At 37.8% G+C, this 23,387-nt stretch overlaps 1 protein-coding gene and 1 non-coding gene across 5 annotated transcripts in view; one reads left to right on the top strand and one right to left on the bottom strand.

The window, feature by feature from the left end:
• DNAH12 (dynein axonemal heavy chain 12) overlaps nt 1–23,387 on the top strand; it is a 227,759-nt gene that overhangs the window by 30,394 nt on the left and 173,978 nt on the right. For 2 of the 4 annotated variants that reach the window (XM_047849470.1, XM_047849471.1), the window contains 8 exons: nt 624–780; nt 1,406–1,497; nt 2,637–2,815; nt 6,684–6,819; nt 10,045–10,170; nt 12,004–12,138; nt 12,487–12,680; nt 13,416–13,659. In XM_047849470.1, the coding sequence (XP_047705426.1) occupies nt 624–780; nt 1,406–1,497; nt 2,637–2,815; nt 6,684–6,819; nt 10,045–10,170; nt 12,004–12,138; nt 12,487–12,680; nt 13,416–13,659 (1,263 nt within the window). Of the gene's footprint in view, nt 1–623; nt 781–888; nt 1,124–1,405; nt 1,498–2,636; nt 2,816–6,683; nt 6,820–10,044; nt 10,171–12,003; nt 12,139–12,486; nt 12,681–13,415; nt 13,660–23,387 lie in introns of those variants that run through there. The other 2 variants (XM_047849472.1, XM_047849473.1) reach the window with 2 other exon arrangements.
• Nucleotides 20,405–20,511, bottom strand: LOC125161449 (U6 spliceosomal RNA). The gene has a single exon (XR_007150636.1). It is a non-coding gene; the product is annotated as a U6 spliceosomal RNA (small nuclear RNA).

The raw sequence follows: 23,387 nt of genomic DNA, 5'->3' as shown, positions 1-23,387 counted from the left end.
CTCTGCACTGACAGGCTGACAACAGCGACCCTGATGTGGGGCTCAAACTCATGAACCGCGAGATCATGACCTGAGCCGAAGTTGGACACTTCACCAACTGAGACGCCCAGGTGCCCCCTCTTTCAAAAATTTAAACTGAGTTGAAACTCTATAAAGTGGACGTGTACATAAAATGTTATAACTCTGTTTTATTTCCATCCTCCAAGTTATTTCAAGTTAGAAAGTGCTTTCTCTTTGGTAACATTTCCTGGATGGAAATGATGTTTTTCCTTCTTAGAACTTTTATTGTAGCTGTGAATTGGTATTTTTGTGCACATTTGATTCTCCCTGTGTAGTTGTGAGCTTCTTAAGGACAAGATCCACATCATGTTTGTTTTTTGTACATTCTAATATAATCACTTAGATATAGTTATTCAATAAATACTTGTTGAATGATAGAAAACTAACGCAAGTTTTTATATTAGATTAAAAATATACAACTCTAAATCATTATTTTTCATCAAGTTATCTTTTTTTGGACCGTTGAAATATGATAATAATGTTTAAAAATATAGTATAAGCTCTATGTATAGCCCAATTGCACAGATATTGGTTTCATAAATTGTCATTTTAATTTTTGTTAGAATGTCCAAACAGTTCCCTCTTGGCTCTCAGGAACTTCACCAGCTGTAAATCTGGACACAGAACTTCCTGAACATGTGTCACAATGGGCTGTTACTACACTGAAGGCAGCAGTACATCATAACTTAGACGGTGCAAGAAAACATTATGAGACATATGGTATATATGACATATATTATTTTATCGTAAAATAATACCATTTTTATTTTTACTAGAAATTGGTCAGATATTTGGTTGTCTTGGGCTGTCATGAAAGAGCAGGAAGAACCAGAAGTGAGCATAGGCATGGCTTTTGGCAGAATTACAGATCCAACCCAACCTAAGAAACTTGAATTCTGTTGTCAAGTCTAATGGGTGAATGATAATTGGAACAGGGTGATGAAGCAAAAAGATAGAGAGAAGAGATGTTGGAATAAGGAGAAAGCTAAACCAAGAGTTAACTCAAGATAATTTCGAAGAATAGTTTTGAAGAGACTGCAGCTCAGTTTTATAGTCTCCTCAAGTATGTATGGGGTCAGGATTGTTACTTGACATTCTGTTAATCAATGGCTTAACAGTACCTCTATATTATTGTAAGATCATTAGCATACACTATTATCTTTATTTTAAAATGTCATGTTTAACCTGGTTTGCTTGTTAGGTCTATTTTATTAATGTATGTTAATTCTCTATTAATAATATTTAATTGAATAGTCTACTCATTTCCCTGACCATATCAACAAAACACTTTATCTTTTTGAATGGGTCTTATTGTTGAGATTTAAATTAGGTTATTAATTTTCAGTTGAAAAATATAATTGGCTTCTTGATGGGTCTGCAGTTGAGCTGATAGAGACTTTCCAAGCAGAAGATCATACTTTTGATGAATACACAGAAGTAAGTGGTAATTCTGTTTTTCATGAGTGCCTTTGAATTTCTGTTTTAAAATTAGGGTGAATTTTTTTCCCTGTAAAGTAAATGCTTCAATTGAAGTTAATAGAATGTCTCATTCAGAACATCATTATAGTAAATTCATAGGTTCATTTCATAATTTATTATTTTATTTTATTTTATTTTAGAGAGAGAGAGAAAGTGGGGGAGAGGGGCAGAGGGAGAGAGAGAGATTCTTTTTTTTTTTTTAATTTTTTTTTTTAACGTTTATTTATTTTTGAGACAGAGAGAGACAGAGCATGAATGGGGGAGGGGCAGAGAGAGAGGGAGACACAGAATCGGAAGCAGGCTCCAGGCTCTGAGCCATCAGCCCTGAGCCCGACGCGGGGCTCGAACTCGCGGACCGCGAGATCGTGACCTGAGCTGAAGTCGGACGCTTAACCGACTGAGCCACCCAGGCGCCCGGAGAGAGAGATTCTTAAGCAGGCTGCATGCTCAGTGCTGAGCCTCACATGGGGCTCAATCCCACGACCCTGGGATCATGACGTGAGCCAAAATCAGGAGTCCGAATCTCAACCAACTGAGCCACCCAGGCTCTCCTCACCCCATAATTTCTTTAGTCATTCATTAACTCATTCATTGCTTCAACAAAAATCTCTTCATCACATTCAGACACCTAGCAAGGTTTTGGTGATGTTAAGATAAATAACACACGCACGTTATCCTCAGGAGCTTATATTTGGCCTGGAAGTCAGACATAGGAATAACAACCATGATATGTACAGATAGGTGCTGGAATGGAGATGTGAACAAGGTGTTGTGGAAGCACAGAAGAGGGAGTGGTTGCATCTGCTTCGGAATATTGGTGACAGTTTCTTGAAGAAGTGAAAAATGAGCCAGGCTTTGAAGGAGATGTTTATAGGTACAGAGGAACTGTAGCATGACCAAGATAGGTGAAGAATAGGTAACATAGGAATGTAGTACACAGCAAATTTAGAAGATGAAGTTGGAAATGTAAGTGGGAGCCATGTGGGAAAAATTTTAGGGTATCTTTGCTCAACAATTTGTACTTTGTTTTGAAGGTTTCTAGCTGTGCAAGTAATATACTTGGATCTGATTTTTAAATGCTTTTTTATTTTTTTAAGTTTATAGGAAGATTTCTCAGTCTCGCCTCAGAAATAATGCTTTTGCCTCAGTGGGTTCATTTCCCTATGGTGCGTTTGGATTGTGAAGATTTGAAGACGGGTCTAACAAACAAAGCAAAAGCCTTTGCAAACATATTATTAAATGACATAGCTTCAAAACATAGAAAAGAAAATGAAAGGTAAGTAGAATTAATTGCTAAACTTGGAATTATAGGGTTAAAAGAAATATTTTGCTAATGATAACTCTTGTTTAAAAGGTTAGGGGGTGCCTGGATGGCTTATTCAGAAGAGCATGTGACTCTTGATCTTGGGGTTGTGAGTTTGAGACCCACACTGGGTGTAGAGATTACTAAAAAATAAGTAAGTAAATAAACTTAAAAAAATTAAAAACAAATTTTTAAATGTTTGTTTATTTTTGGGACAGAGCCAGACAGAGTGCTAGCGGGGGAGGGGCAGAGAGAGAAGGAGACACAGAATCCAAAACAGACTCCAGGCTCAGAGCTGTCAGCACAGAGCCCGATGCGGAGCTCAAATCCATGAACTGTAAAACCATGACCTGAGCCGAAGTCGGATGCCCAACCGACTGAGCCATCCAGGTGCCTCAATTAAAAAAAATTTTTTTAAAGATTAAAATATAAGTTCTTACAATTTTTTCTTCACAGCTGCCTCCTAAGGACTTTCCCTTGTAGTCCCATTGGTCTGGTTTTTGTTTGTTTGATATGGTTTGAGAATTGTTTTGAGGAAACACAGGATTTTTTTTTTTTTTAAGAAACTGAAATAAACTAGTGTTTGGATACAGGCTGCATGAAAACAGAAAGACTATAAACTTTCAATGATATTGGGAAGATCTTGGATTGTTCCCGACCCCAATATTGTGGTCTTACCTAACTTATTTTTATCATCTGTAAAATAGAGACAGCAATACCTACTTTGCAGAGTGGTTGTAAAATTAGATTCATAAACTAGTGGCTTGCTAGTTGGATATGTCACGCAGACACTTTTTCCTTGTCTCATGCTGGGTTTCATTTTTTTAAACGTATTTTAATGTTTATTTATTTTTGAGAGAGAGAGAGAGAGAGAGAGAGAGAGAGAGAGAGAGAGAACAGGGGAGGAGCAGAGAGAGAGGAAGATACAGAATATGAAGCAGGCTCTAGGCTCCAAGCTGTCAGCACAGAGCTTGACGTGGGTCTCGAACTCATAAACTGCGAGATCATGACTTGAGCCCAAGTCAGACACTTAACTGACTGTGCCACCCTGGCACCCATGTTTAAACACATTTTAAAAAATTATTTTATTTTATTTTTATTTTTATTTTTTTAAAAAAATTTTTAATGTTTATTTATTATTGAGAGACAGACACAGAGCGTGAGCAGGGGAGGCGTAGAGAGAGGGGGAGACACAGAATCCGAAGCAGGCTCCAGGCTCTGAGCTGTCAGCACAGAGCCCGATGCAAGGCTCGAACTCACAAACCGTGAGATCATGACTTGAGCCGAAAGTAGATGCTTAACCGACTGAGCCACCCAGGAGCCCTGTATTTTATTTTATTTTTTGAGAGAGAGAGAGCAGGGGAGGAGCAGAGAGAGATGGGGACAGAGGATCTGAAGTGGGCTCCCCACTGACAGCAGTGAGCCCCATGTGGTGGTTGAACTCAAGAACTGCAAGATTATGACCTGAGCCGAAGTCAGATTCTCACTGAGCCATCCAGGTGCCCCTGTCTAAACACATTTTGAATTAGCTGTCAACATTTCAAAATGTTGACACACACACACACACACACACACACACACACACACACGCATGCACGCACACACAATCCAGATCTTTTACTTTTCTTGAAAAGGTGGGAAGACTGTACCTTGTTGGGCCTGCAGTGGTAGGTGGAACTGAGAAGCAGTTTCCATTTTATATGGAATGTGTCCTTTGGTTTGTTCACCCACTGCTGAATCAACTCATCATCCAACTCATTTAATTCATCTGTTACCTGCCTGTCTCCAAAAGAATCTTAGTTTGTAACTTCTGTAAGGACTAAAACTAATACATGTAAAGCACCTAGCACAGTGCCTGGGACATGGCATTCAATCAATGTTAGCTAGTATGTTTATTTTCCCAGAAGCAATGTGAAAAAATCATGTGCTTTAGAGTCAGAAAGATCTAGATTTGAATCCTGGCTCTGTAATGAACTAGTTCTATAACTCCAGGCAAATTAGTTAATTTCCCTGAGCCTCAGTTTTCTGTTGTGCCAGCTGTGAAAAATAATACTTTCCCTGAAGGACTAATGTTAGGATCACAGATTACATTTTTTTAAATGTTTATTTTTGAGAGAGAGAGTGTGAGCATGAGGGGGCAAGGGGGAGGGGCAGAGAGAGAGGGAGACAGAGGATCTGAAGTGGGCTTTGTGCTGACAGCAGAGAGCCCAATGCAGGGCTTGAACTCACAAACCGTGGAATCATGACCTGAGCTCAAGTTGGATGCTTAACTGACTGAGCCACCTGGGAACCTCCACAGATTATGTTTGTAAAGCATCTGGCACTGTGCTTGGTGTAGAATAGTCTCCCAATGAAGGGAGCCATCACATCAATAAATGTTTTTAAGTAAACAAAAAGTATATGCCTGTCAGGGACACCTGGGTGGCTTAGTCAGTCAGTTAAGTGTCCGTCTCAGTTTCAGCTAGGTCTGGATCTCACAGTTCATGGGCTGGAGCCCTGCCTTGGGCTTCTCTGTCTCCCTCTCTCTCTGCCCCTTCCCTGCTCTATCTCAAAAACAAACAAACAAACAAACAAACAAACAAACAAACTTAAAATTTGACTGTCAAAAAATGAAGTATTGTCAGGCATGCTTTGTACAAAAGTATACTACACAAAAAGATATCAACAATGGCAAAGCATTCGTTTCTAACAATCCCATGGAATAAGAGCCACAACAATGCCTTAATCAAAAAATGATTTATGTTTAACATAACATTTTTTGGTATTTTTTTTTTTAAATTTTTTTTTTCAACGTTTATTTACTTTTGGGACAGAGAGAGACAGAGTATGAATGGGGGAGGGGCAGAGAGAGAGGGAGACACAGAATCGGAAACAGGCTCCAGGCTCCGAGCCATCAGCCCAGAGCCTGACACGGGGCTCGAACTCCCAGACCGCGAGATCGTGACCTGGCTGAAGTCGGACGCTTAACCGACTGCGCCACCCAGGCGCCCCGATTTTGGTATTTATTTTTGTGGTATCTGTGACTTTTCTGGAAAATTCTGTCACTTCCAACAAAATAACTGTATATTATTATAAACCCATGACATAAGAGCAGCTGAAAATTTGTCCAGTTTCCTCTATCTAGTTCATTCTTTCATTCTTTTCCATTTAAATTCCCTACTTGAGATAGATAACATCAAAAGGAGGAATGTGTGCCACTAGGTACAATTTATTAAATAAATAATCATTAAAGAATGCTTTTCTTACTCACTGTTTAGTTTAGCATCTGTTTGGGCCAATCATTTGCTCTCATTTTGTCTGCCTTTGTCTTTTGTGGTACTGTCTCACCCAAAGGGACACAGATTCTGCTCTAGCAAGGTGAAAGTGCCCTCGTAGGATCACCTGTCTTTTTGGCATTGTCCACTTTGTTGCATCCCTCCTAAATTTTTGAAAATCAAGAATGACATATTAAGCCCTACGTGATCTAATTACTGCTCACCTCTCCAGCTTCATAATGTCTCCTTCTTTGTATTCACATTGGCCTGCTTACCATTCCTAAGTACACTCTACATCACACTGCTTAGCTGGATGTTCAAGAGAGTTGAAGAGATCCATAGAAAAATTTTTTCTAATATACCATAGTTTCTACATAAAAATGTTATGTCAATTTCATAGATTTTTGTAGATGTATGATGTATACCAAGTTACATCAGCTAAGTTGTCCTTAAATGTTTCAAGACGTCTTAGTGATTTAATATTTTGAGGCTATCACGGTTCATATTTTGTAATATTTATGACACATATATCAAATATGATATAGCATTAATTACTGTAACCATAGTAAAGCAGAGCATTGTGTCAGTATCTGCAGTGATTTTGAAGCAATTAAAGAGCATGCATTAAAAGTCCCTGAGACAACAGAAGAGATGATGGATCTGATATCTTATGTAGAAAAAGCCCGGACTATAGGGATTCAAGAGTTGATTTTACGGATCAAGGTAAGAATCTTTTAATTACAATATTTTATTTATTTATTTATTTATTTATTTATTTATTTATTTATTTATTTATTTAATTTTAATGTTTATTTTTAAGAGAGATAGAGTATGGGGGTGGGGTGGGCAGAGAGAGAGGGAGACACAGAATCCAAAGCAGGCTCTGGGCTCTCAGCTGTCAGCACAGAGCCTGATGCAGGGTTTGAACCCACCGACTGTGAGATTGTGACCTGAGCTAAAGTCGGACATTTAACCAACTGAACTACCCAGGCACCCCTCTAGTTGTGTTTTCTTAGGCTCCTCTGGGCTCGGATAGTTTCTCAGATTTGTTTTGTTTTGTTTTGCTCTTTAATGGCCTTGACAGTGTTGCGAAGTACAGGTCAGGTATATCATAGGATGGCCCTCTGTTGGAATTCATCTGATGTTTTTCTCTTGACTAGACTGAGGTAGTGGGCTTTTGGAAAGAGAATCACAAAGGTTAAGTGTACACACATCATCACATCGTATCAAGGGTACATATTATCAACATGACTTATCACTATTAATGTTGACCTTGACCACTAGTCTTAAGTAGTGTTTATCAAGTCTCTCCACCCTTTTCTCCCCCTTCCTGTGATGTCCTCTCTGGAAGGAAGTCACTATATGCAACCCACACTTCAGAATTGGGGAGTTATGCTCTCCTCCTTTACCATGGAGTAGCTACATAATTTATTTGGATTTCTTCTGCATGAGAGATTTGTCTGCTTTTCCACTTATTAATTTATTCAATTACTTATTCATATCACTATGAACTAAGGGATATTTATTTTCTACTTAGGGCTATAATATAAATTTATTGTTATGTATCCCTTAATATCTATTGGTAAATTTTTTCTTAATTTTTGAGGTTTCTTTTTTCTTTAAAAACTTTAACTTCAAAAATGTTACATATGTTTTATTTCCCTTCTTTATCTTAATAGTTGAAATTCTTTTGGGATGTCTACATAAACCATCATATAAATTGCAAATAATAAGAGTTTTGGTTCTGTCCTCATAAACATTACACATTTCCAAAATCTTGTTTATTTTCTTTGCTACGATGGACTGACTAGGACTCTAGTACAGTAATCACTTGATCCCAACCTCAAGGGGGGAGCTTTCAATATTTCACTATTAAGTATGACATTTGGTGTGTGTGTGTTTCTTTAATAGGTACCTTTATCGGATGAGTATCCGCTCTTCTATTAGGTGCTATTTATTTGTTTATTTTGAGCTCCCCCCCTTTTTAAAAAAAAATTGAGGTATAGTTGACACACAATGTCACATCAGTTTCAAGTTTACAACATAGTGATTCGACAACTCTGTACCTTATGCTGTGCTCACAAATGTAGTTACCATATTTGCACAATACAGCACTATTACAATACCATTGACTATATTCCCTATTCTGTACCTTTTATCTCCGTAACGTATTCATTCCATAACTGGAGGCTGTACCTTTCAGGTTTTTTTTTTTATATTATAAATGGATATTGAATTTTATCAAATCCTTTCTTTTTTGCATCTATGCTTTTTCTCCTTTAATCTATTAATATAGTTAATTGCATAGATGAAGTTTTGAAAGTTATATTTCTACATGCAATATAATATGCATTGTACACATTATATACATATTATATACATATATACTATATATGTCATACCAAAAACTTGTAAATTAGATCTGTAAATTTGAGTCTGTATTTTAATTCTTTTTTTTCAATATATGAAATTTATTGTCAAATTGGTTTCCATACAACACCCAGTGCTCATCCCAAAAGGTGCCCTCCTCAATATGTATTTTAATTCTTAAAAATTACAGCACTGCATATGAATCAATGAAAGCGATAGGAGGTAAAGGTCCTCAATTTATCCATTCATGTCAATCTACTGGTTTAAAGGTTATTTTTACCCTTTGCAAAGAGGAAAAATATGTAAGAAAAACATGTACTTACTATGGGAAACAGGATCTGACTTTCACCCCAAACTCTTCCTGGACAATTGCTGTATGTCAGTGGTAGGCGAGAAAGGTGATAATGTCATTGAAGATACAAAACAAAACAAAAGATGCTAAAATCTATGTCACCAAAGATTCAAAAGTAAATACATAATAATAAAAAATATAAAATTCATTTAAAAAATTTAAGTCTTTATTTTTTGAGAGAGAGAGAGAGAGAGAGAGAGTCAGGGAGTTTGAGTGGGGGAGGAACAGAGAGAGAGGGAGACACAGAATCTGAAGCAGGCTCCAGGCTCTGAGCTGTCAGCACAGAGCCCAACATGGGGCTCAAACCCACGAACCATGAGATCATGACGTGAGCTGAAGTCAGACACTTCACCAACTGAGCCACTCAGGCACCCCAAAAATACAAAATTCTTTGAAATCAAAAGTTGAAAGTGTCAAACAAAAGCTGCATATTTGATCACCTTTTTCAGTCATGCACAAGGAGGACCAAGAGTACCTTTATGGTTAGTCAACTTCAAGATGAAACCTTTAGAGGCACCTGGGTGGCTCAGTTGGTGAAGTGTCTGACTTCAGCTCAGGTCATGATCTCACAATTGGTGGTTTCGAGCCCCGCACTGGGCTCTGTACTGACAGCTCAGAGCCTGGAGCCTGCTACGGATTCTGTGCCTCCCTTGCTCTCTGCCCCTCCCCCACTCACACAGTCTTTCTTTCTTTCAAAAATATATAAACATTAAAAAAATTTTTTTAAAGATAAAACCTTTAAAATGCTTTATTTCGGGGCGCCTGGGTGGCGCAGTCGGTTGAGCGGCCGACTTCAGCCAGGTCATGATCTCGCGGTCCGTGAGTTCGAGCCCCGCGTCGGGCTCTGGGCTGATAGCTCAGAGCCTGGAGCCTGTTTCCGATTCTGTGTCTCCCTCTCTCTCTGCCCCTCCCCCGTTCATGCTCTGTCTCTCTCTGTCCCAAAAATAAAAAAAGTTGAAAAAAAAAAATTGAAAAAAAAAAAAAAGAAAAAAAAAATAAATAAAATGCTTTATTTCCAGCATAGAAGTCTACAGCTGTGTGGTGTGAAGCAAGTAAATAATCTTACAGCTACTGAAATACCCATGTGATTTGGGTAATATGAAATATCAGTTAATAATCTGAGTCAAATTGAAATTTGAAAGAGTATTAGAAATTGTTGGTTCTTTTCTTTTCCCTAATGTGTTTATTTCCTATATGGTGTATTATACCTGGAGTTTCTTTTGTAGGAATCCAAACGCCGAATGAGTTACTTTTTAGATGTTTTCCTATTTCCTCCAGAAGACTTAGCTTTAAATTCAACTGTCCTTATGTGGCCTTGGAAAATTAATCCCATCTTTGATGAAAATGATGAGGTGAATATATTTTTCAGTATGTACTTTTGTATTCTGACGTTTTAAGCACATTTATTTAATCTACCTTTAAAAAGTAACTTCGTGTGTCAATATGAGTTTGGGGCCAGCAACGTTTATGGTCCTGCAGGCTTAGGACAGGATGTTAGGCTTAATACAGGGTCTGGTAGAAGTGGGACTGACATTAAAGAGGTCAGAACTACTTGACAGCAGCTACCATGTCCCTCTGGCCTCACTGTAACTCCAGGCACTCCATCCCATTGCCTGGAAGGAAAGAGCTGCTTGTTAGTGACTGAGGACGACACACTAGGGAGACATTTGGGTTCCCCAACTCTGGACCAAGGAAGCGTTTTTCAGGTTTGTAATGGCCTGGAACTCTTCCAGTTGGCCACAGTCAGATTGGGCCTATGCTGAGTCTGTGGTTCGGCTCTTGGCGATTCTTGGGCCAAGAGTTTAAATACAGTCCCAGGTATGAGCTGTGGCAGAAACAGGGCTGAAACCTTCCCGGCTTCTGTCCTCTGCTCACAGCACCGCCATCCCAACTAGCCTTTCTGCACTTCCTCTTTTGCCATGACTGTCCAAAACCAACACCTGCCCAGTGCCGTGATGCTGAGGGTGGATGGTGGGTTGGGGCCAGAGTTGCCATTTCTGCTGTCGAGATTTCAGAGTCCGTCATTCTGTTTCAGATGAGAGGTCCTGGGAGATGATTAGACAGCTGGAAACATCGACCCAACTATTATTGTGTAAAAACTGTGCATAATTCTCAATGTATATTTATAAATTTCTATTTTTTATAACTTTGGGAGACTTCTTGGAGGGAAAAAGTAGTAAGCAGAGCCAGATTAAGAATGTGATTTATGGGGTGCCTGGGTGGCGCAGTCGGTTAAGCGTCCGACTTCGGCTCGGGTCATGATCTCGCGGTCCGTGAGTTTGAGCCCCGCGTCGGGCTCTGGGCTGATGGCTCAGAGCCTGGAGCCTGTTTCCGATTCTGTGTCTCCCTCTCTCTCTGCCCCTCCCCCGTTCATGCTCTGTCTCTCTCTGTCCCAAAAATAAATAAACGTTGAAAAAAAAAAAAAAGAATGTGATTTATGAGCTCTAAAGGTCATATATAAAAGGTCCTAATAAAAACTTTGCAAATGAAACAGAAAAAAAAAGAGGTCAGAACTATTGTAAGTTGATAATAATAATAATAGTAAGCACTGCCTTAAGTGCTTTGCATTTAGTAACTCATTTAATACTCGCAAAAATCCCAGGTGTTTCTAATTCCCCATTTCATAGATGAGAAAAATGAGTCTCAGAGAAGTTAAGTAACTTGCCCAGTATCAGACTGAGTATACTTTAGATTTTGGAAAAGTTCTAGTGTAAAGCAGTCTCTCCTATGGTGGGAAGTGAGATGGTGTAGTAATAAAAAGCATGGACTTCAGTCACATAAACCCAAGTTCTAATGCAGATCTTGACTTTTGTGACTTTGTGACGTTGGGCATACCTCTTGATTTCTATAAGTCTAAATGTCTTCATCTCTGAAGTAATAAGAATAATAACAATAACTGTGCTAATATAAGTAACGTGTTGAATAGTTCTTGACACATGGGATCTATCTGTTAAATAAAGTATCTAATTAATATGTAAGAATTGTTACCATCACTCAGAAAGCTAGGGAAAATTTTCTGTGTGGTTTATTATTATTTGCATTTTTATACTGGTCGGTGTTTCATTCTTGTACTCATTTTTACTTCTGTGGTGGTTTTTATTACTACAAAAAGCGTTCAGATTTCTGATTTGATAAATTTCCTTTGTAACAAAATAATTAACCTGATTAAATTGTCTCTTAAAAAGCTTATTGAGAATGCAAAACGTGAAAAAGAAAATGAGCTGATAGCCAAGAGAGAGAAAGTGATTTTGGAAATAGAAAAGGAATCACGCCGCATGGAAGAGTTTACAGAATTTGCAGAACTGGACCGCATGCAACAGGTGTGATGAACACAGAAGACGGTAGCTATGACAAGCCTGTAGATTAATACACGACATGTTTGCATACATTTAAAAACATGAAAAACATATGCTTACTCTGGCAAACAAGGTCTGACTCTTAGGCCTGAGCTGGTACTATTCATGTATCTTTCTTGTGACTTAGTTTTCTATCTGTAAAATAGACAGACCCATACATTTTGCTCTGTACTCTATACCATAGTTCTGTTGTGAAGTTGATATTTAAAGCCTTAATATAAATGCAAGAACACAGCCCATGCAGTGTCGTATAATCTTATTTTAATAACGTTACTTGGATATTTCTTGAGATAAACAATTATTTGCTTTCAGTATGTGACAGATGTAAGGCAACTACAGAAACGTATTCAGGAGTCTGAAGAAGCAGTTCAGTTTATTAATAAGGAAGAGGAACTTTTCAAATGGGAATTGACAAAATATCCTGAACTGGATAAATTAAAAGTGAACATTGAGCCCTATCAGAAGTTTTTTAATTTTGTTCTCAAGTGGCAGCGAACAGAAAAACGGTAATTTTTGTTAGTGTAATAAAAATTAAGCAAATCTGGGGCACCTGGGTGGCTCAGTCAGTTGAGCATCCGACTTCAGCTCAGGTCGTGATCTCATGGTTCATGGGTTCAAGCCCCGCATCAGGCTCTGTGCTGACAGCTCAGAGTCTGGAGCCTGCTTTGGATTCTGTGTCTCCCTCTCTCTCTGCCCCTCCCCTGCTAGTACTCTCTCGGAAGTAAATAAACATTTTTTTTAAAATTAAGCAAATGATATGGAAGGACTTGTAAAATGTTGCAGTGATATTTGATGTTGTTGTTGGTTAAGTGTTTGAAAGTAGGACATATTCATCCATTTGAAAGAGAACCAAGTGTCACACAGAAGTGTCAACCATTGCTAAGGTAGCACCTACCCTTACCAATATAATATGTAAAGTGTCACTTGGGTTTTCCAGAACTGATTCACTTTTTAATGCAATTAATGAATTTGACTAATATTTTTGGAGTCAAATCTGCATTTTATTTGGTTACCCTTAGTCATCCATTTACAGTCTGATAGGTATTGTAGCACATGCAGCATGGCTGAGATGATGGTGTTAATCTTCTCTCTCTACCATCAGCTCTACCTGTGTGATTAAGAAAAACGTAACTTCTCTTGCCCACAGTTGTTTCTTTTATGAGAGTCGAGCCTAAAGAATATCTAAGTCCCCCTTTACACTCCAGACATTTCTGAGTTTAGTATTTTTTCTTTCAATCCAGGTGGATGGATGGAGGCTTTTTGGACCTCAATGGGGAAAACATGGAAGCTGATGTAGATGAATTTTCCCGAGAAGTTTTTAAGACACTGAAATTTTTCCAAATGAAGCATAAGAAAGAATTGCAAGAAAAAAGAAAGGCAGCAAAAAAGCGGTCTCTGGGAGAGGACAAACTGGAAGAAGAACCGAAAGAGAATCCTACTATTATTATGTGCTCCACAGTAATGGAGCAGATTAAAGTTTTTAAGGTATGAACACATTTAATGACATTTTAGAAAGTCCTGGCCAGAGCTGTTCACATCATCCAGTGCTAATGAAGAGAAATAGAACGATTTGGAAAGCAAAACCAAAGCTGAATCTGGAAAACTTGATCTATTACTAATCTATTAGTAGATCTATTACTTGATCTATTACTAAATCCATGCTTCATTCTTCCCCAGTAAAGTCATTGAAAGCAATCCTTTCATAGAACTATGTGTGGCAAATAGAAAAGACTAGAATGACTAACTACAATGATATAAAGAGGGTAAAAAATTACTAGAGCAGACCAGTCAGCCTATCTAAGGGCAACAGCACAGGATAGCAGTTAGTTGGGGGAATTTTAAAGTCATACCACTTATGTTTGTATCACAATTTCACACTTGCTAGTAGCATATCTTAGGCAAGGTATTTAGCCTCCCGTGCTTCAAGTTGTGTTTTTAAAAAAATGTTTATTTATTTATTTTGAAGGCAGGGGGCAAGGGGCCCCTTGCAGAGAGAGAGAGAAGAGAGAAGGAGAGAGGGAGAGAGAAAGAATCCCAAGCAGGCTCCACATACCCAACAAAGAGCCCAGTGTAGGGCTCTCACCCACAAACTGTGAGATCGTGACCTGAGCCAAAATCTAGAGGTGGACGCTTAATTGACTGAGCCACCCAGGCACCCCTCAAGTCATTTTTAATGAAAAAATACTAACAGTTTTTGGGACAGTTAATAAGGCCTCCAGCTTCCCTAGGCAGTAGTGGCCGGGTTCCAGGGGTGGTGCCATTTCCATTGTCAATGCAGTGGAAACTTGGATGGGATTTTAAGCATTGTTTGTGTCTGTATCTAGCACTCAGAGATTCCATGAGCTGCCTGGATTTTTTTTAAAGAAACTACTTAAAATCGTTTTCAATATTTAATATATTTATGTGGCTTAAAAAATAAAGATATATCTGAAGAATCTCCTTCCCATGTTTCTACCTGTATAACTCAGGTTATCAATGTTACTACTTCCGCGTATACACTTGAGTTTTGTTACACATACAACCATATAAACATATGTTCTTATTCTTCCATCTTTTTACGTAAAATACAGTGTCCTATATGTATTATTTTCCCTTTGTTTTGATTACTTTATCTTAGAGACCTTTCCTCATCACATACAAACTTTTTCTCTTTTTTTTGTTACACCTATATAGTGTTATATACTGGATAAGATTTCATGTGTGTGCAAGTATGACTGCAAAGCAAATTCCAGAAGAGTAAATGCCAGAATAAAATCTATAGTCAAATTACCTTACATAAGGGCTATACCAGTTTAAACTCTCACCACCCTTGACAAAAGAATATCATCAAACTTGAGTTTTTGCTAATATAAGAGAATTTTTATTTCTCTTATTATGTAAAGCATTAAGCATATTTTTATATATTTAAGAATGTTTTGTATTTCTTTGTGAAATGTTTGGTCTTATCATTGTCTATTTGTCTATTGAATTATTGATCTTTTTCTTACTGATTTCTAGGATATAATATATATAGATATTATTTATACATTAATATTGATTATATTAATATTTCTAAGACACATTAATTTCGCAGGGTATTATATTGTAAATATATATATATATATATGTAATTCACATATATTAAAGACACTAGGCTTTTTCTATGTATGATGTATTTTGCAAATATTCATTATTTGTTTTTTGACTTTATTTATCATGTATCTTGCCTTGCAGAAGCCTTTTTATTTGAATTTAGATTTATTGTTCCTGAAGTAAATGGAAAAGGAAGGTTTTTTATTTTTATGTAGTCATCATTCTATTCCTTTTTTATTTTTATTTTTTTATTAAGTAATTTCTATGCCCAGAATGGAGCTTGAACGCATGACCTTGAGATCAAAAGTATGCCCCAATGACTGAGCCAGCCAGGTGCCCCCATTCTTTTCCTTTGTCTACTGAATTTTAAATTATAGCTAGAAATGCTTTCCTCATTCCAAGATAATGTTTTCTTCTAGTACTTCCATAGTTTATTATTTGCTAACATTTTATTGAGGATTTTTGGGGTTAAATTCAAGAGAGATGTTGGTCTTAACATTTTTGTAATGTCTTTGCCAGGTTTCAGTATCAGGATTATGATGTCCTTATGAAAGAAATTGGAGAGTTTTATGTTCTCTATTTTCTGAAAGAGTTTTCTATAAAATTTGTATTAATTATTTCTTAAATATTTTAGAGGCACATTCACCAGTGAAGTCATTGGATTTTCTTGTGGGAAAGGTTTTGAAAAGGATTCAATTTCTTTAATAGATATAGGGATATTCAGATTTGTATTTAATTTTGTGTCAATTTTGATAAGGTGTATTTTCCAAAGAACTTTTCCATTTCTTCTAAGTTGTTGAATTTGTTACCATAAAGTTGCTCATAACATTTTTATTATCTTTTTAATGTCTGAAGAATCTGTATGGATAATTCCCTTTTCATTCCAATTCCAAATATTGTTAATTTATTTAAAACATTTTTTTCATTTTATTTTATTAAAATTTTTTTAATATATTTTAAATTTAATTAAAAAAATTTTTTTTAACGTTTATTTATTTTTGAGACAGACAGCATGAACGGGGGAGGGGCAGAGAGAGAGGGAGACACAGAACTGGAAGCAGGCTCCAGGCTCTGAGCCATCAGCCCAGAGCCCGACGTGGGGCTCGAACTCGCGGACCACGAGATCATGACCTGAGCTGAAGTCGGACGCTTAACCGACTGAGCCACCCAGGCGCCCCTAAATTTAATTTTTTTTTAAATTTACATCCAAGTTAGTTAGCATATATACAACAATGATTTCAGGAGTAGATTCCTTAATGCTCCTTACCCATTTAGCCCATTCCCCCCTCCTACAACCCCTCCACTAACCCTCTGTTTGTTCTCCATATTTATGAGTCTCTTCTGTTTTGTCCCCTCCCTGTTTTTATATTATTTTTGTTTCCTTTCCCTTATGTTCATCTGTTTTGTCTCTTAAAGTCCTCATATGAGTCAAGTCATATGATTTTTGTCTTTCTCTGACTAATTTCACTTAGCATAATACCCCCCAGTTCCAACCACATAGTTGTGAATGGCAAGATTTCATTCTTTTTGATTGCTGAGTAATACTCCATTGTATATATATATACACCACATCTTCTTTATCCATTCATCCATCGATGGACATTTGGGCTCTTTCCATACGTTGGCTATTGTCAACAGTGCTGCTATAAACATTGGGGTACATGTGCCTCTTTGAAACAGCACACCTGTATCCCTTGGATAAATACCTAGTAGTGCAATTGCTGGGTCATAGGATAGTTCCATTTTTAATTTTTTGAGGAACCTCCATACTGTTTTCCAGAGTGGCTGCACCAGTTTGCATTCCCACCAGCAGTGTAAAAGAGATCCTCTTTCTCCACATCCTCACCAACATCTGTTGTTGCCTGAGTTATTAATGTTAGCCATTCTGACAGGTGTGAGGTGGTATCTCATTGTGGTTTTGATTTGTATTTCCCAGATGATGAGTGATGTTGAGCATTTTTTCGTGTGTCAGTTGGCCATCTGGATGTCTTCTTTGGAGAAGCAGCTATTCATGTCTTTTGCTCATTTCTTCACTGGATTATTTATTTTTTGGGTGTTGAGTTTGAGAAGTTCTTGATAGATTTTGGATACTAACCCTTTATCTGATATGTCATTTGCAAATATCTTCTCCCATTCTGTTGGTTGCCTTTCAGTTTTGCTGATTGTTTCCTTCGCTGTGCAGAAGCTTTTTATTTTGATGAGGTCCCAATAGTTCATTTTTGCTTTTGTTTCCCTTGCCTCTGGAGACGGGTTGAGTAAGAAGTTGCTGCGGCCAAGGTCAAAGAGGTTGTTGCCTGCTTTCTCCTCAAGGATTTTGATGGCTTCCTGTCTTATGGTTAGGTCTTTCATCCATTTTGAGTTTATTTTTGTGTGTGGTGTAAGAAAGTGGTCCAGGATCATTTTTCTGCATGTCGCTGTCCAGTTTTCCCAGCACCATTTGCTGAAGAGACTGTCTTTATTCCATTAGATATTCTTCCTGGTTTGTCAAAGATTAGTTGACCATATGTTTGTGGGTCCATTTCTGAGTTCTGTTTTCTATTCCATTAATCTGAGTGTTCTTGTGGCAGTACTATACTGTCTTGATGATTACAGCTTTGTAATACAGCTTGAAGTCCTCCAAATGTTGTTAATTTAAATTTTCTCTCTTTTTTTTCCCCTAATTTGCCTAGTAAGGAACTTAGTTACAGTTCATTGTTCACATTTAGCTTATATGATCCTTTTAAAATTTATCCTCATGATATTCTCATTTCTTTTCTTTTTTCTTTTTTTTAAACTTATTTAAATATTTTGAGAGAGAGAGAGAGAGAGAGTGAGTTTATTTATATATTTTGGTGTGTGACAAGAGGAGGGGCAGAGAGACAGGGAGAGAGAGAATCCCAAGCAAGCTTTGTGCTGTCAGTGTGGAGCCTGACTTGGGGCTTGAACTCACAACTGCAAGATCATGACCTGAGCAGAAACCAAGAGTTGGATGCTTGACAGACTGAGCCACCCAGGCACCCCTCTCCTTTCTTTTCTTATCACCACCGCCACATCATCATCATCTCTATCACCATGGCATAGTGTCATCATCTCTGGAAGTCATCCTGAGATGGAAGATAAATAAACTGTCCCATATCACTAGTAGCATCACTATATTTTTCCTTGCTATTTTTTCTTACTCTTCCCAGCCTCTTAATGTTGGAAGTTCTTAGGGCTCAGTCATTGGTCCTTTATCTACCCTAACTCTCTTGATGATCTCATCAGTCTCATCAAAAATATAGATGAGTTTATACATGATTATATGCTGGCAACTCCCAGATCTTTAACTGGTATCCCAGACTTCTCTAGCCAGTCCCAAGATTCATATATACAACCTCCTACTTGTAACCTTTCCTTGGATATCTAACTATGTGGCAAACTCAAAATTCACTCTCCCATTGCCATCGCCCTGGTCCACGTTAAATCATCTTTTACATGGATTTCTACAAAAAGGTCCTAATGGGTTTCCCTGTGTCTACCTTTGCCCCTACCTTCATCCCATCATCTGTTAAAAATAGAGCAACTAGAAAAATTAAGTCAGATCATGTTACTCCTCTCCTCAAAGTTCTGCAAAGCCTTCATGTTTTACTCATAAAACGTTTACATAGCACTCCATAATCTGGCTCCTCTTTATCCCTCTAACTTCACTTGAACTTTTCTTTATTTCTCTGACCTTGCCTCCACCTTCTCTTGCCCCTCACAGCGGATGCCCCAGCCATACTGCCCCCCATTATCGTTTCTTAAGCCCTCCTGCCTGAGGGCCTGTGCTTCAGCTATTACCCCTGCCTACTGTTCTCTTCACTTACATATGTTCTTGTCTCATATCCTCCCCTCCTAAAATCTTTGTTCAAATTATCACCATATCCAGGAAGCCTTCCCTGAGCATCTTGCTTGATACCCCCACTGGTTCTGATTCTTATCCTGCTCTAATTTCCCTATTTTCTGTATCATTTATTACCCCTTAACATACCATATAATTAAATCGTTATTGAGATATAAATAACATATAGCATTGTATTAGGTTCAGGAGTACAACATAATGATTTGATATTTGTATACATTGCAAAATGATCACCACAATAAGTCTAGTTGACATCCATTACCACACATAATGGCAAGATTTTTTTCTTGTGGTAAGAACTTTTAAAATCTACTCTTAGCAACTTTCAGATATACAGTATGGTACTATAGTCACCATGCTGTACATTGTATCCCCAGAGCGTATTTACTTTATCACTGGAAGTTTGTACAAAGGATATTTGTTTAATTTATTGATATATCATAATCACTAACAATGATGTAGATACTAAACAGTGTAGATGCTAAATAAGTATTTGTAAATGAATATAGAAAGTCAATAAGGAATTTCATATATGTACTTTTTGTTAATTCCTTCTAATCCTATTTTCCTTATATTCTTTCATCATGAGAGTTTTTAGGACCCTACTCCTACTATTACATGGAGTTAATATTTTTTCCCTTTTAAAATATGGATGCCTGGGTGGCTCAGTGGGTTAAGCATCCAACTCTTAATCTCGGCTCAGGTCACCATCTCACGGTTGGTGAAATCAAGCTCCTTGTGAGGCTCTATGCTGACAGTGCGAAGCCTGCTTGGTATTCTCTCATCTCCTTCTCTCTGCCCCTCTCCTGCTCATGCTCTCTCTCTCTCTCTCTCTCTCTCTCAAAATAAATAAGTAAAATTTAATAAAATAAACTCCACAGCAAAGGACTGTGATAGTTGATGATTACATTTTTACTGGTAAATGGCAAAATCACAGAATAAAGACCGTGTAATGATTTGGTGGTGTTGTTCACTGTTGTATCTCCATGACTATAACCGAGCCTGACATATGCTAGGTCATTAAGACTTGTTGAGTATAGAGTTTGTTTCCTCTCCAGCCTCCTACTGAGGTACTGTCCATGCAGGCTGCCTATTCTACACTCAGCTCCTTCCAGCCTCTCACTTTCTGTGATAATAATAAGGAATTATTATTATTATTATTATTATTATTTGATATGGAATGCTTCAGGGTGCCTGGCTGGCTCAGTTGGAAGAGCACAGAACTCTTGATCTTGGGGTCATGAGTTCAAGACACATGTTGGGTGTAGAGATTTACTAAATAAATAAATAAATAACTTAAAAAATATGGAACACTGCACAAATTTGCATGTCATCCATGCACAGGGGCTGTGCTAATCTTCTCTGTATCGTTCCAGTTTTAGTATATGTGCTGCCGAAGTGAGCACAATAATGATTTTTTCTTTCTTTTTTTCTTTTTTTAAAAAAAATGTTTATTTTTAAGAGAGAGAGACATGGGGCGCCTGGGTGGCACAGTCGGTTAAGCGTCCAACTTCAGCCAGGTCATGATCTCGCGGTCCATGAGTTCGAGCCCTGCATCAGGCTCTGGGCTGATGGCTCGGAGCCTGGAGCCTGTTTCCAATTCTGTGTCTCCCTCTCTCTCTGCCCCTCCCCCGTTCATGCTCTGTCTCTCTCTGTCCCAAAAATAAATAAAAAACGTTGAAAAAAAAATTAAAAAAAAAAAAAGAGAGAGAGAGAGCACAAGTGGGGGAGGGGCAGAGAGAGACGGAATCCAAAGCAGAGGCTCCAGGCTCTGAGCTGTGAGTACAGAGCCTGATGTGAGACTTGAACTCCCGAGCTGTGAGATCGAGGTTGGACGCCTAACTGACTGAGGCACCCAGGTGCTCAATAATGAATTTTTAATAAAGCTAAATTTATTCACTTTGAGAGTATGTCCTTTCTATTTCATAGGTGTTAAAAATCCATTTATTTAACAAATACTTATTGAGCACCTGTTATGTTATACCAAGTTCCAATGAATGCTGGGGAATATAATGGTAAGCAAAAACACATGATGGTGATAAAAAATGGAAAGTCAAAAACAAAGTCCTTACTAATCAAAATGAAAAGTTGGATAATATGGGCGCCTTAGTTGGTTAAGCATCGGGCCTCAGCTCAGGTCATGACCTCCTGGTTGGTGAGTTTGAGCCCTGTATTGCGCTCTCAACTGACAGTGTGGAGCCCTCTTCAGATCCTCTGTCTCCCTCTCTCTCTGCCCTTCCCCTGATCTCCCTCTCTCAAAAGTAAATAAACATTTAAAAAAAGGAAAAGTTGGATAATCTATGATCTTCCAATTAAAAAAATTACCTAATGAAATTATTATTTGCAAAAAAATGTAAACATGACTGTCATACAAATATAAAAATAAACATGTGTCGGGCACCTTGGTGGCTCAGTCGGTTAAGCGTCCGACTTCGGCTCAGGTCTTGATCTCACAATCTGTGAGTTCGAGGCCCGCATTGGGCTGCTGACAGGTCAGAGCCTGGGGCCTGCTTTGGATTCTGTGTTTCCCTCTCTCTCTGCCCCTCCCCCACGCATACTCTGTCTCTGTCTCTGTCTCTGTCTCTCAAAAACAAACACTAAAAATATTTAGAAAAATAAACGTGTCAAATATTTTATTCTATTTATTAACTAATGAGAGAACCAGTTAGGTGGTAAGTCTGGTTCAAAGAGCATTTCAGGAGCTGAGTATTTGTGGACAATTTAGTAAAGGAATGTTAAAAAAAGATTGCTAGTATTGATATAAAGCTGGTTAATGTCATACAGAATAAACCAAATAAACATATTTGGACTTACCTTTTTTTCAGATAGAATTATTTGCACCTCTACTGGACAAAAAAATGCAAGTTATAATTTTACAATGTCTGGGACTTTGAATAATAAACAATGAGTTGAACATAATACAGTCTTTAGTTACATTTTTCTCAGGTGACCCTGTACCTGAGATGGCATTGAAAGGACACACCACCTACCTTTTTTTTTTTTTTTTGCTCCCCCTCGTCACACAAGTTTTAAATAATTTTTATTAACACCTGTTGTGAAACCAAAAATTGGGGGAACCCGTGCCCTATAATATGGTGCTGGAAACAAAGTTAGTGTTGGGTAATGTTGTTTGATTGCTTTCAACTTGAAAAAATATATTCTTATGTACTTATAATTTTATCATTAGCTTACAGTTTGTTACTAGCTTGTATTTTTTCAATAGATTATTGGGATATAATCCACATATCATAACATTTACTCTTTCAAGCATACAGTTCAGTGGCTTCTTAGAATATTCACAGTTTTGCAACCATCACCACTACCTAATTTTAGAACATCTTCATTATACCAGAAAGTTAGCCTGTAGCTAATAGCAGTCACTCCCCATTTCCTCCTCCTCCAAGACAACTACTAATCCACTTTCTGTCTCTATGGATTTATCTATCCCAGACATTTCATATAAATGGAATTTTGTGACTGACTTCTCTCACTTAACATGTTTTCATTGTTCTTCTGTGTTGTAACATGTATCGTTCACTCTTTTTAAGTTTATTTATTTATTTTGAGAGTGAGGGAGATGTGGGGGTTGCAAAGAGAGAGGGAGAGAGAGAGAATGCCAAGCAGGCTCTGTGCTGTCAGTGCAGAGCCTGATCCAGGGCTCAAACTTATGAACCATGAGATCATGACCTGAGCCCAAACCAAGAGTCAGAGGCTTAACCAAGTGAGCCATCCAGGCACCCCCCATTCTTTTTATTGATGAATAATATTTTACTGTATGGATGTACCACACTTTGTTTATCCATTCATCAGTTGATGGACATTTACATTGTTGCACTTTTTAGCTCTTAGGAATAATGTCACTATGATTATGCATGTGCAAGTTTTTACGTGGACTATGTTTTACTCCTCTGGAGTATATACGTAGGAGCGAAAATCCTATGTTTAACTTTTTGAGGAACTGCCAGACTATATTCCAAAGGGGCTTCACTGTTTTACATTTCCACCAGCAATGCACAGGAGTTCCAATGTGTCCACATCCTGATCAACACTTGTTATTGTCTGTTGTTTTGAGTATAGCCATCCCAGTGGGATAAAGTGGTATCTCATTGTGGTTTGGATTTGTATTTATCTAATGACTAATGATGTTGAACATCTTTTACTGTGCTTATTGGCCATTTTTATATTTTCTTTAAAAATTAAAAAAAAATTATTTATTTTTGAGAGAGTCAGAGACAGAGCATGAGTGGGGCAAGGGCAGAGAGAGAAAGGGAAACACAGAATC

This window comes from Prionailurus viverrinus, chromosome A2 (assembly GCF_022837055.1).
Source record: "Prionailurus viverrinus isolate Anna chromosome A2, UM_Priviv_1.0, whole genome shotgun sequence".
NCBI classification, from domain to species: Eukaryota; Metazoa; Chordata; class Mammalia; order Carnivora; family Felidae; genus Prionailurus; species Prionailurus viverrinus.
The sequence above is the reverse complement of the archived record's forward strand: the minus strand, read 5'-3'. Positions and strand labels throughout refer to the sequence as shown.